Here is a 14,325-nt window from a genome sequence, read left to right as displayed (position 1 = left end):
GGTTTGCAGCAGCTCCATGGGCTTGGCTCATCAGCTAGTCCTCTGGTCCTTCTGTCCAGAAGTGCTGCATGAGGAATATGAGGGGGCTTGAGTGGTCTCTAAACTGACTTGTTCTGGTTTTCTCCTGACAGAGATGGATGAATGTTCTCTTCCAGACAATGGTGGGTGTGAACAGCACTGTGAGAACACACTGGGCAGTTACAAATGCACCTGTGAGCCTGGCTATGAGTTGACAGCTGATAAAAAGACCTGTGAAGGTGAGTAACCTACAGATTGTCTGTATAGTATGGGTACTACAATCTTGGAGATGATTTTCCTTGCCCTTGGATCCTCTTTGCTTCTGTTTATCTTTCCCCACCTGAAAACATCCTTCTTTTGTCAACATCTTCCATTGAAAAACAAGTTTTGGTTGAAAAACTGAGAATACTGATTCTGTACTGGTAAACATCTCTAAAACCATTTGCTCTTCATAACCACAGATTCCTGTTCAAACCAGATCTCCCACAGTGCAACATAAGGGAGGATGGGCATTATAACCTAACCAAAAGTGGCACAGAAGTATTTCAATCTTAAGGTTGAATTTCTTATTTTTTAAAAGAAATTTATTTTGCAGTATAAAATATCTATGTTTTTCCTGCATGCAAACCAGACATTCTGCATACTGAGGAGTAAATTTCCTTCTTCTGTTATGGGAGGGGAAAAAACAACCCTACAACACACCTTCAGTGGAAACTGTTTCTGTCAGCTTTCTATTTACACAGTTGATCTCCTGAAACTAGCGCTTGCTTCTACCAACAATACAGCTGTTGGCGTGTGAGAATCCACCCATTGTTCTTGTCTCTTAGCTCTGCCTTTCGGCTGAGATATGTAAGGAGCTTCACACCAAGTGGTGCTCTCAAAGTCACATGGTTTGCCCTGCCTTCTAATTTTTTCACTGTCTGGGAAAAGCTGCTGTTGACTAGGTGCCATTTTTTTCAATAATTTCTTGCAATTTTGAGCAAACAAGTTGGTATAATTTGGCAAGCATTTTCTGAACTTCACTCTTAGTCTCCTATTTCAAACTTCATTTGTGGGCAATACAGGAAGGATAATCTTTGAAATTGTAGCAAGGCACATCAGAGTAAATTGCTTTTGTTTCTTCTGACATGCTTGCCACTCTTTTTGTATCAAAGCTGCTCCCTTGGGTTTGACTTATTGCAAGTAGAATTTTGCAACAAGAGCAAACTGAGATGGATTCCTTTGATGTAAAAGCCATGTTCTTGCACAAGAGGATGAAGCTGAGATGTCCCAAGTTTTTAAAAGAAATTGGATAATAAAGTGAAGTCTTTGGTTTTGTCTTCAGTTTTCCCTAGAGAAGATGCAGTCCACATATAATAAGCCACTGAAGAGTTGATAGGGGTGTCTTCCTGGGATTCCATTATCTTCCAGTTATTCCATCACTAGTAAACTTGAAATAGTATGGTTTGTATGACTGAATGTGGGTAAATTTGCCAGGTGGCCTTTACAAATATGTTGTGCACGTCAAGTCAGCCAATCCACAGTTGAAGCTACTACCACTCTCTAAGCCCAAGGTTAAAAAGGAGATCAATCTTACATTATTTAAGTGGCTCTCAAGGTCATACCCTGGCTGTGTGTGTTTCTCTGGTGAGTAAAGGTCAGGTTTCTGTCTTCTTCACAGCTGCCAGCATTTTTACCTGTTCTGGAGGCCAGGATTTGAAATGTGCTACCAACCAGGATCTGATTCATTTTATAGCTAACAGTGTGGCCCAATCTGTGTGTCTGAACAGAACCAAGTAAAACTTGTGTTCATTTATTGCCTCTCCAGCTGCGTGTGGGGGCTTCATCACCAAGCTCAATGGGACCATTACTAGCCCTGGATGGCCCAAGGAATATCCTACTAATAAAAACTGCGTCTGGCAGGTGGTAGCTCCAGCCCAGTACCGGATCTCTCTGCAGTTCGAAGTGTTTGAGCTGGAAGGCAATGATGTACGTAACCAGTCCCTGCATCTCAGAGGTGTGACTACTGGCTAACTCAGAACTGGATAAATCCTTGGGATACAAGGAAAAGGAGACTCTGTCTTGCTGGTGGAGCTTCTGGTTGTTTCCCAGCCTTTACAATAATAAGCCATTAACAGTGATTGTTCTCTCTGAAGTCTGGATCCACTTTCTCTTTGGAGTGGAAAAGTGTTCTGTTATAAATGGGCTTCTTTTCTCTACCAGCTTTGAGTAACTGTAGGTGTTGTCCATCCCTAATAAGTATATCATCCTCCCCTTACCCAGGGCTGTCTTTGCAGGGAAATAATTGAAAATAAACAATGAAGTAGAGTTCTTCAAGGGTAAAAAAAACAGCCAGTAAAAAAGTCTGTTCCCTGCCCTGCCAAGGGCAGGATGGAATTTGAACAAAACATTCAGGTTCTAGCTTCCCACTGTAGATGGGAGCAGTGATTCTTCCTTAATTCAGCAGGCTGCAGAAGTTCATTCAACACTGTCAGGTTCTTGGATAAAGTCAGAGTAATTATTTTAGCTAAATTACATGGAACCTTTGCTAATCTGGAAACACACCCATGCTTTAAGGTGAGGGAAGCAATGAAAGGGGATGAGAACACTGACAGAGGAGAATCTGGGGAGGATAGGAGTGTGTGAGTAGTAGGCTGTTTCTGTTCCCTCAGTCAAGCCTCTGCCCCTTCCTCTGAAATGTTCTGTTCAATGTTGATAGAGCTGAGAAATCTCCTCCTCTCTTGGCAGGTCTGTAAATACGACTATGTTGAGGTTCGTAGTGGGTTGGCTTCTGACTCCAAGCTTCATGGCAAATTCTGTGGCTCAGAGAAGCCTGAAGTAATCACATCGTATGGCAACAACATGAGACTGGAATTCAAATCAGACAACACGGTCTCCAAGAAAGGCTTTAAAGTTCACTACTTCTCTGGTACGTGGCTCTATTCGTTTACTTGGTTACCTGTCCCTTCTGACTGAACCTCTTGTTTTGAGGGAATTTTCTTCAACCTCCTGTCAAATCAGGCAGAGCCTGACATGGTTATTTTCATCTGAAAACCATGGTGGCCCTCTGCTGTGTCACTTTTCATCTCAGTTTCTCAGTGTAGTGTTTGGTCCAATTTCATAGTGTAGTGTCAACAAGATACATTGATGAAATCCATACCTCCAGTCCTTCCACAGCAGGAAGCGATGGGGAACCTGACCTGAAACTAAAAGAGTTAGAAAATTTCCAAAAGTCTTCTGTCTAGCAATCCTTCCCATCAAAGCAGTGCATGCTGATCCTCTGTTCTGAATCCATAGTAGCTTTTGGTGTCAGTGATGTACCTTCTTGGCAGGCAGCTCTGGGGGTTAATAGTACATTGTATGGAAGTGGAAATTAAATTTCATGCTGTGTCTTCACCGAGGGGTATTAATGTTTTTGAGGAGGATGATGAGGCAAAATGGCCTTAAATTAAACAGTTGTGGGGTAGAATCAGGCCTAAGGGCTTGGCTAATTAAATCTCAGGAAGGATGAGGTGGGGTATGTTTCGTCTAGAAATACATTTGAGGGTGAGGAGACAGATGAAGTTAATGAGGTCAAGGGAGGATATTGGTCCAAGAAAAATTGGAGATAAACTGCTCATAAATTAAATTGGACTGGAAACCATAAGCAGATTCTATGTTCAGAGCACTGAGATTCAAGACTTTATAGTCCTGAACACAAAGGAGTGAACATCCACTGGGGCATATTTCAGTTTCATGGAGCAGCTCATACCTTAGATCACCTTTTCCATCTGCCTGCTTGTGCTCTTGGAAAAGAGCTATATAAAGATGGAGGCTCATCAGAGCATGTAGAAACGTGAAAATATAAAGACTGGCCAGTGGATATTTGCCTAGCCTAGTGAATTTGTGTGATACTTTTCCTGGACTCTGTTCTAAAAGAATGACACATTGCTATATGTTTCTTTTAACCTATGGCACTTCTCTAGGTTAAAAGAGGTATTTAACTACTCAAAACCTACATTATATAATAAAACCCATTTGCAATGCACTTTATGGAATAAAGAACAATCGAAGAGAGTTGTATCTGGGCTAAAAAGCTGACTGGACTAATGCAGCAACAGAGGTTGGATGCTTGCACTGGTATCTGCCAGTCTGGGTATGGCACTCCCAGCTGGCAACTGTGGTGGTGTGTTTCTCATTGTCAACTCAGTGCTTGTTGGTTTGATCCTGCCCAGACAAGGACGAATGCTCCAAAGACAATGGTGGTTGCCAGCATGAATGTGTCAACACCTTTGGTAGCTACACATGCCAGTGCAGAAATGGGTTCATGCTGCATGATAACGGCCATGACTGTAAAGAAGGTAAGGTCCTTACTCCTTGCTCTCAGGAAAGACAAGGTGCTTTAAACATAGTTTGCTCCAGGATGCTTTTGTGCCAGGCATACCATGTTTGTACCACGTGCCGGTCTGGGGCCCTGAAAAGCCCCAGTTAGCTGAAAAACTACCTAATAAAAGGAAGAAGGAGACCTGTTTTCACTGCATCCATTCCCCAGTCTGGCCCTCTGTATGGCCATGGGGGATGGACAGGGGGAGGGCAAGAAGTTGGCTTAGCAAAAGGATTGCTTGTGGGACATCATGATTTGACTAGTCACTGCTGCTTCAATTTAATTATTGGGTTTGAGTCAGAAGATGAAGGATGAGCTGATCTAACTGCTTGCTTGCTGCCAAAACTACCCTTCTTCCTGCACCCTACCCCTACTGTGTGCAGCAAAGGCCTTCTTGTGTACGACCTCTGGTCTTTTTCTGGTCTTCCAAGTTGGCAAAACAACTCAAGGCTGAGATAGCATCAGAGTCAACAGGGTTGGAGGGGTTGGATACCATGTCACTGGAAACAGGGCAGATGAGATTGAGAAGCAGGAGAATACATGTCGTGGTTTAAACCCAGTCAGGTAATTCGTTCGCTCACTTCCCCCCCCTTTCTTGCCCTCCCCCTGCTCTCGGAGGGACGGAGAGGAGAATCAAAAGACTGCAACTCCCACGGGTTGAGATAAGAACAGTTTAGTAACTAAGGTATAACACAAATCACTACTGCTACCACCAGTGATAATAATGATAAAGGAAATAACAAGGGAAGAGAATACAACACCTCAGCACCAGCCGACCGATAACTCGCCCCCCAAGCCCGACCAAGCTCCGACCGATACCTCCTCCAACCCTGCAGTCTCCCAGCCCTTCTGGCTAACTCCCAGTTGCATCCTGGGCATGACGTGCTGTGGTATGGAATACCTCTTTGGTCAGTTTGGGTCAGGTGTCCTGTCTCTGCTTCCTCCCGCCTTCCCCTCCTCCCTGGCAGAGCATGAGGCTCACAAAGTCCTTGGCCAAACCAAAACATCCTTGTTATCAGCTCTGTTCCCGAGCTGAAAGTCAAAACACTGCACGACACCAGCTACCAAGGAGGAGAAAAATGACTGCTACTGCTGAACCCAGGACATTATCCACCCCTTATTCCATACCATTCACGTCATGCTCAGATCCCACATTTTCAATATACCATCACTCTTATCTTAGTGCATGGACCAGTCCCTATAAAGCTGCTGAGTCCATCTGGTCCATGATGTCAGTCTCCATCTCTTGTAACAGTCTTCCAGAGCAGGAGAGACTGTGTGCAGTGTTCACACTCGTGAATAACTAGGGCAATAGTGTCCATTGTTAAGTCCACCCCTTGATCATGAGTCCATCTCTGTGTTGCATCTCTGCTCTGATGGCCTGAAGTGCCATGGGCCCACCAGGCTTAAAATAATTCACTGTCCCCTTCAGCAGTTTCTGCAGCTTGCTGCTGGGGACTCCATACAGCTGCCTTCCATCTCCGACGCTTCCAAAGCACTGGAGGGGCCCAGTGGACTAGATACTTGCCCATACTGTCCCACACACCCTGCCACTCATGACTGTCCAGCCTTGGGGAAAACCTCTTGGTCCCCCTATATTGTCGTCTAACCCCAGACAAGACCCAAACCTGACTCTGCTTAACTTTTGAGATCAGACAAAATGGTTGTGGGTAGAACACAGCCTGTGTGTGTGCCGACATGCTGATCCCCATCACAATCAGCAGGCAGGTCCCAAGGATACCCAAAGGCCATTCGAAACCTTCAGAACTCTCAGTTGATGCTGCTGTACTTGTCACTGGGGCTGGTGTAGCTGCTGTGCTTGCCGCCTGTCCCACCACCAGCTTCTCTTTTCCTGAGTCCAGCTCTTCCTCCTCTGCCTTGCTGGGAAATGCTGCGTGGTCTCCTGCATCCTCCTGGGGCTCGGCGGGCGGCTTCCGGGGAATGCTCTCGGCCGTCGCAGGCCTCGGCTCGGCCGCGGGGCTCGGCTCGGCCACGGGGCTCGGCTCCTCCGCCGCCTTCTCCCGCTGCTCGGCAGCCGCCTCCTTCCTCTCCTCGACCGCCCCGACCTCCCCCACCAGCAGCCGTCCCCGCGCGGCCTCCGGCCCCGCTCCCGCCGCCGCTTGGTCCCCGGGGCCGCTCTCCCGGGCCGGTTCGGCTGCCGCCGGCTCCCGGGGCCGCTCCCCCTCGGCTCCCCGCAGCCTCACGAAGATGGAGAGTAGGGTGAGGGCCAGGACGGTGAAGAGCAGCCGGACGGCCAGGCACAAGTCCACGGCCACGTCTGTCCCGCCCTGCTGCTGGAGCCCGCCCGTATTACAAGCCATTGCCATAAAGCACAGTGAGACAAGAACCTTAGCCCAGGCCCCACACTTGATAAACACTAACACAGCAAATACTGGCTCTACGTAAGTTACAACATTCTGAAGCTGTGAGATCAACAAGAACAACTCTGAGAGCCAATAAATCAGCATTGTGACGAGTGACTATTAATCCGGTCAGATCTGTTCTTATCTCAACCCTTCGTGCCCCACCTTGGGCGCCAAAAAGAACTGTCGTGGTTTAAACCCAGTCAGGTAACTCGTTTGCTCACTTCCCCCCCCCCCCCTTTCTTGCCCTCCCCCTGCTCTCGGAGGGACGGAGAGGAGAATCAAAAGACTGCAACTCCCACGGGTTGAGATAAGAACAGTTTAGTAACTAAGGTATAACACAAATCACTACTGCTACCACCAGTGATAATAATGATAAAGGAAATAACAAGGGAAGAGAATACAACACCTCAGCACCAGCCGACCGATAACTCGTCCCCCAAGCCCGACCAAGCTCCGACCGATACCTCCTCCAACCCTGCAGTCTCCCAGCCCTTCCGGCTAACTCCCAGTTGCATCCTGGGCATGATGTGCTGTGGTATGGAATACCTCTTTGGTCAGTTTGGGTCAGGTGTCCTGTCTCTGCTTCCTCCTGGCCTCCCCTCCTCCCTGGCAGAGCATGAGGCTCACAAAGTCCTTGGCCAAACCAAAACATCCTTGTTATCAGCTCTGTTCCCGAGCTGAAAGTCAAAACACTGCACAACACCAGCTACCAAGGAGGAGAAAAATGACTGCTACTGCTGAACCCAGGACAATACACCTGAAAGTGAGGAGGTGGATGATGTTAATGAGGCCCAGGGGAATGAGATGGTCCATTTCACCAGCTGCCAAGTTAGCTCAAAGGAGTGTAGGACAAACCCACCAGAACTATGCAGTAATACTAAAAGGTCTTGTTCAGCGAGTGAAGCCTTCCCTATTTCTGCCGTGCTGAGTGTGGGCAGAGAGGAACATGTAGGATGTTATATGGTTCCCATGTGAGATTTGTCTTGATGACTTCATCTTGTGACCTCTCTCTCAAGCTGGTTGTGAGCACAAGCTGAATGGTGCAGAAGGAGTGATGAGCAGTCCAAACTGGCCTGACAAGTATCCCAGCCGGAAAGAGTGCACCTGGGACATCTCTGCAACGCCTGGCCACCGAGTGAAAGTAGTGAGTAACCAGTGAGCGGGAGGGGAGGAGTAGGCTGGACTGTGAGGAGCTGAAGTATTTCTCCCCATACTGTGTGAGCGGGACATTGATCTCCATAGGCCCTTTTTGGGGTGCTCAGAGGAAGGCATCCCAGGAGGCTGCCTCTGGCCTGCAAAAGAGCAGAGAGTCTCAGAGAAACATGAGGCAGAGGTGAGTCTCTTGAGGAGATTGCTCTCTCTGTTAACACAAGGTGTTAACATGCCCTCCCACCTCTGCCTCTCCCTCTGAGCCACTCCGTGGGACCATATCTACATAAGGTGGTGGCAGAGCCAGTGCCCAGCCCCTCTGAGGGAGAAGTGTGAGGCCCACTTTACAGCATGGCCTGGTGCATATGGCAGGGCATGCCCAAAGCTGTGCAATGGGGAAGATAGTGCCTCGATCACTGTGCTCAGTGGAAGTAATACTGAAGAACTGCCTATTCAGTGTGCTAGGCAGGATTTCCAGCGGGAAAAATGTGAGCATATAAGACTTGCTGATGAAAACTGTTGTCGTGCACCCATGTGAGGCAGCAAAGCTGCACATTCATATGAAATTCTGAGCTTTGTCACCCTGAGGTCATTCTTATCTGAAAGCACACCATTCTAGTTTAGTCTGTGGGAGGAGTGGGACAGACATATCATTTGACCTGTTTTTCATTTGTTTTCATACTCTGTTAAACTGCATACTCAGATTTACAAATGTCTGTTTTAATCCTCCTTATTCTTGCTGTAGACCTTCAATGAGTTTGAGATTGAACAGCACCAAGAATGTGCCTATGACCACTTAGAAATGTATGATGGGCCCAACAGCAAATCACCTGTCCTTGGCCGTTTCTGTGGCAGCAAGAAGCCAGACCCTGTAGTGGCTTCTACCAACAAGATGTTCCTCAGGTTTTACTCTGATGCTTCTGTGCAAAGAAAAGGTTTCCAGGCAAAGCACAGCACAGGTAATCTGGTTGCCTGCCAATACCCCAGTGCGATAAGATGTCATCAAGTCTCACCGCATTTTCTTACCAGGCAAAACTAGACACACTTTTCACCCAAATAATCTTAGCCTGATTTTTAAGTGATTGTGTATTGTGCTGACCATTTCCCAGACCATTGTTGGCACCATACCATAAATGCCAGCTTCCTTGTCAGTTTAGAGGTCTCTTGATATCAAACATTCCTGCTCATGTTCTTTTGTTTAAACTGGAGGTGTTTGGTTGAGCAGCAACCCCTTCTGTTCCACATCAACCATCAGAAAATGAGATAATGCAACTTAGTCCATGTACTGGCCCAGATCAGAATTTCAGCTACGGGACAAGCACAAAGACCATGTGAAGTCTTCCTTTAAGCAATTGCTTTCTAAAATAATGCTGTTTTCTAAAGTACAATGTAGCAGGAATCTCATCCTGCTAGTTATAGCTGGTCACTTCTTTCCATGCATGTTCAGTACCCAAAAATCCAAGCTCCTGTACTCTATGTGGGTCATCAGATTCATGGGTGACTGGAGAATTCACTGGTTTATGATAGTTTGTTGCAGTGGTTAATTACCTTCCCGGTTGTACATACACTTCAGGCTGGAGGTCTTCTCTCCTCACATCTGGCCTAAAAGTGGTAAGATAAATCCTTGTTGTGAGGTAAGGCCTTTGAGAGACTGGTTTGTGTCCTTTTCTTCCAGAATGTGGTGGGCTCTTAAAGGCTGAAGTACGAACTAAGGAGCTGTATTCCCATGCTCAGTTTGGGGACAACAACTATCCAGGTCAAACCAACTGTGACTGGGTGATTGTAGCTGAAGATGGCTATGGGGTGGAGCTGATATTCCAGATATTTGAGATTGAGGAGGAGGCTGACTGTGGGTACGACTACATGGAAATTTATGATGGTTACGACAGCACTGCACCCCGCCTGGGACGCTTCTGTGGCTCAGGGGTAAGCTGTTGTGGTGGTGATTTCATAGGGATAACTGGGGTTGGCAAAGAAGAATACTCTTGTACCTTTTTTAGAGAGGGGCACATGCACAAACTGGTGATGAGAATGCCTTGTGTGTCTGGGTTTTGCTTTTTCCCCTACTGCTGCAGATAACAGCCATTATATCTGATGCACAGAGTTGATCTGAAAACCTTGCTGACTGCTTTGCCCTTTTTAGCCCAGGTCCATGTGCAGCAGCATGGGACTGCCACTGAAGTGTTGTGTAAATGTGGGAAACTTCTTCCAAAGGCCAGTTTCATCCTCAGTCACTTCCAGCCTGAAGCCACATCACATTGCAGCTGCGCTGTGGCAAAGGGTGGAAGGACTTGCAGAGCTGCGTGTTAACTCCAGGATGATGTGCTGTCTCCTGAACTGTTATCTGTGTCCCTGTTAACAGGAATGACTCTGTAATAAGTATTGGTGTGTGGTTTTTAAAACCAGCGAGTATGACTTCTTTAGGTCTTCAGCAATTAAATGGAGCGGGTTCTGAATGAATTTAAAGAGAGACATCAGGGAGCACATGTGTGGAAGCATTCCTTGCAAACTGGGGAGATGATCTGAAACATAAAAGATAGCTTGGTGTGAAGAAGTTCAGGGCAGCAGGGTAGCAATCTACCTACCTGCACACTGACAAATGGAGAATGGCTGAGAAAGAGTAGGTCCCACAGAGAGTACAGGGAGGCAGGGAGGTTGGAGCAGGTCACAGCAGTCGGGGAGATAACCAGTGTTATCATGTAAGATAAGGAACTAAGTTATATTTTGCTGCTAATGAACTCTGGGAGAATCTCAGTTGTTGAACGCAGTCCAGTTGAATTGTGCAATTTCCTGAAAAGATAAGGACAAATTAAAGCAAACTCAGAAGACTGAAAAAAACCAACAAACAAATCCAAACCCCAAAACAAACCAACCAACCAAAAGAAAAAAAACAAAAAACAAACAGGTGGAAGAACTGGGACTGTAGAGTGACTGATATCAGTTTTCAAACATAAAAGGCAAGCATACAAAGAGCAAGGGAATATGCTCAGGAAGTCAGAGCAGGGCAGGAGGTACTGAGCACTCAGTCTTTGTGCTTAATGGCCAGTCTGTCTTCACTGTGAGCTTAAACTCTAGCATCATAGTGCAGACAGTTATATAGCCTGCAGATTTGACCACTGTGTCTTCTTTCCTTTCCTGCAGCCTCTGGAAGAAATCTACTCTGCAGGGGATTCCATCATGATTCGATTCCACACAGATGACACCATCAACAAGAAAGGCTTTCACGCCCAATACATAAGTACCAAATTTCAGGATGCATTGCACATGAGAAAGTAGTTTAACTGCTCCTCACAGACATTCCCTGTCTGAAGACTGAAGCATTTAACTGTGATCTTTGGTGGATTTTTTTCCTTTGAAGCTTCTGTGCACCTGGCCAAAAGCAGTGTACAGTATTTTCTGTAACTAAAACTAAATCCAGTCTCAAAGGTTTGCCTTTGCGATTATTAGTATGACCCTTTCTTGTTAACATACCCAGGACCAAAAATTGTCTTCTAATCATACCTGTCAGGGCATAAACATTGTATTTTGCACAGCTTGCCATGGGGCTGAGTGAAGATTGAGCTTGAATTGAGAAAACCCTTCGTCTCTTGTGTGTCCTGTTTCTAGGTGGCATTTCCTAAGCATCCTGTACACACAAGCTGTCTCAACGTATTTTCTGGAGCAGGTGATGTGGACAGCCACCCAGTAGAAATTTCTCAAAGGAGTATATAAGCTCCCTACTCTCCCCTACCAGCCCAAAATACTCTGTGCAATAAGTGAACAATGAGATGGCTGGAACTCCATCACTGCTTCTGTCCTGTCTATTTATTGTCTTGGTTATTGTGGGTTGAGAGCTAGGCAGGGGCACAGAGACAGTCTCCTTAGGGCTGCTAACTACTTGGATCACGGTGAATGAGAAGGGCCCAATGCCTGAATTGCAGTAATTGTCACGGTGTATGTTGAATGGAAGTACTTCAATGCAGTGGCCAAGGGAAGGGTGGTAGCTGACAGAAAAGTGCTGTGGTGAGGTGCAAGGCATGACTGTGTGACAGTGGCAAAGCTTAGTAATTAGAGCGCTGACAGCATGCTTCAGTTATACCACCAAGCAATGCAACTCAGAGAGCTGTAGCAGCAGTTCAGGCCTTATCTGAAATACAGAATCTCTCCTGCTTACTCCACCCACATTAGCTTTCTTAGCCTTGTTTATACTGCTTGCTTTCCTGAGTACCACTTCCCTGGGAGCCCTTCCTTTCTACAGCTAAGCTGCTCTCTCCAGGGCTCCCCACTACAACCTAGGAGTGCTGTTCAACATCAGCTAGCCAGAGCATCTCACCAGAGGAAATACTGGGCCAGAGGTAGTCATGGTGTCCATGAGGCAGAGGGACAGAGGCCATGCTGCAGGTCAGCTCTGGTGAGCTGGTGAAACCTGTCAAATATGTGTGAGCTCCAGGCATGGGACTAGGAATGGGAGAGCTGTGCTGATTTCTGCTTCCTCCCAGCTCTTTGCTGGCTCATGGCCCAGTCTCTTAACTTCATGGCAGGGTTACAAGCAGGATGGTGACTAAAGCACTTTGAGCTATAAGGCTCAGACATGCTCTGTGTTGCAGTTATTTATGTACATAGAAGCTACCAAGCCATGAGCTTGCAGAATTAACAGGTAGCTTGGCACTTCTTTGGGAAAAAGGTAGTGAAAACTCTGCTTTTGAGGAAACCACTGTAAATTGAACTGTTGCTATGGGGAGGGGGCGTGGGGGGTGGGGGAGGAAAAGAAGAAAACGACTTTATTCTGAATGATATTTCATTAAGGCACTCATGGGCAATTCTGAGCTAAAAGCTGCGGTATGTTAGCTTTAATAAAGTATTTATAATCCATGGATTACTATGTTTACATAACCAATGTACTGTCAGGCTCCGGGGTGAAACCTCCTCTCTGGTGTATGACTGTGGAGAAATGTAGGGCCAGCACTAGGCAGGCACAAATGGCATTCCTGGAGATGAGGGCATTTCCAGATAGATAATAAAATAGACCCAGCCCTCTCCAGAAGTCCTTGAACAGAACATGGTCAAAGTATTGTGAATATTAGGAGAAGCAAATGCATGAAAATATTTTCTTGCTTAGAACAAGAAAAATAAAGTAATTTATACACACACACACAAGAATATATGTATATAAAATGTGCATGTAGAAGACCAGTAGTCAAAGCCTTAATAAGTGTCATGTGAACGATACTGTACCATTGACTATAGCTTTATTGCAGGCTGTATAAAGCCACGTTTTGTTTTTTAGCTCTGTTTTGTTCCTCTTTTCAAATGCTATGGCCTTTTTACAGGCAAGAACTCTGATCTCAAGTTGTTTGATCATGCAGGTCTGGGGAAGTGAGCTCGGCTAGATAGGGTCTGCAGTAGTCCTTCTCTTCCTTGCCCCTGTTCAAGCAAAACCACAGTGACTCGGGTCTGGAAATAAAAGCATGACACTGATCCCTGTGAATGAGAAAGAAGTTTCAGGTGGTAAGCAGTGGTTCAAGTTTCCTGGCTCTCTAATGGGAGCAATGACTCCGGAGAGAAGTGACCGTAGCAGCTTCCCATGTACGTTAACATCTTTGTTCCATGTTCTGCCATCTTTCCCAGACTGGCTCATTGCAGATGCCTGCAATTCTGTTTGACAGATCTACAACGCTTAGCATTCATGCAGGTGTCTCTTGTGACAGTGTGCTTGCAGCTGTTGTACTGTGCATTTCAACCAATGATCTATGTAGAATATTTCTGCTGTACTGACTGGGCTTAACAGTCAATAATTCTAAATGTTTGAAAGTTTCTTCGTAAAAAAAAAAAGAAAAAAAATGTCGGTCCCTCTAATGTGTGTAAATGTACCCTGGTCTTTGTGTGATTTTACATTTCACTAACTAAAATAATTTTTTAAGAGGGGGAGGAGAGGAGGGTATGGGGGCAATCACAAATGTACCTGTGCCCATAATGAGTCTCTGCATTCATTAAAGACTGTGGATTTTGTTGCATCTTGTGTTGTGTGCATGCATTTACTACTTCCTCAAGGGGAGGGAATTTTTTAATACATTCCTTGTTCTGCCAACTGTTATTTGTGTCTACTGCTAATACCAGATGGGATTTACCCTCTGCAGGAAACAACTTTCCCTTGAGCCTTTAATTTTATCTTGGCTTTTGCAATCAAGATAGCATTTAGGAAGTGGGGCAAAGGAATAAGTTGATCAGCCAAAGGGCTACATTGTTGTTGCAAGTTCTGCACTCATGCTTTATTAGGCTGAGATTCAGGTATGCAGTAATTAAGCATCAGGAATTTGGGAATAAGTACATAAGTAGACGTTAAAAGAGGAGGCTTATTTACCACACTACAGGGGATGGTCCCCAAGACTCTGAAGCGTGAAACTCCTGTGCAAAGGGCAGCAGGATGAGTATGAAGCAGATGTTCCTTACTGCAAAGCTGTGGTCTGTACT

At 45.9% G+C, this 14,325-nt stretch overlaps 1 protein-coding gene across 9 annotated transcripts in view; it reads left to right on the top strand.

Annotated features, from left to right (window-relative positions):
• The window catches only part of TLL2 (tolloid like 2), a 97,718-nt gene extending 83,998 nt beyond the window's left edge, over window positions 1-13,720 (top strand). For all 9 annotated transcript variants that reach the window (XM_062606741.1, XM_062606746.1, XM_062606745.1 and 6 more), the window contains 8 exons: window positions 132-257; window positions 1,826-1,986; window positions 2,746-2,926; window positions 4,212-4,337; window positions 7,743-7,870; window positions 8,621-8,834; window positions 9,551-9,801; window positions 11,017-13,720. In XM_062606741.1, coding sequence (XP_062462725.1) covers window positions 132-257; window positions 1,826-1,986; window positions 2,746-2,926; window positions 4,212-4,337; window positions 7,743-7,870; window positions 8,621-8,834; window positions 9,551-9,801; window positions 11,017-11,151 — 1,322 coding nt within the window. In that variant the 3' untranslated portion in view covers window positions 11,152-13,720. The remainder of the gene's footprint in view (window positions 1-131; window positions 258-1,825; window positions 1,987-2,745; window positions 2,927-4,211; window positions 4,338-7,742; window positions 7,871-8,620; window positions 8,835-9,550; window positions 9,802-11,016) is intronic.
• Window positions 13,721-14,325: the final 605 nt, after the last annotated feature.

The sequence above is a fragment of the Pezoporus occidentalis genome, unplaced genomic scaffold (assembly GCF_034315485.1).
Source record: "Pezoporus occidentalis ecotype Australia unplaced genomic scaffold, CSIRO_AGI_Poc_V1 ctg98, whole genome shotgun sequence".
NCBI classification, from domain to species: Eukaryota; Metazoa; Chordata; class Aves; order Psittaciformes; family Psittacidae; genus Pezoporus; species Pezoporus occidentalis.
This window is presented reverse-complemented; position numbering and strand designations above follow the sequence as displayed.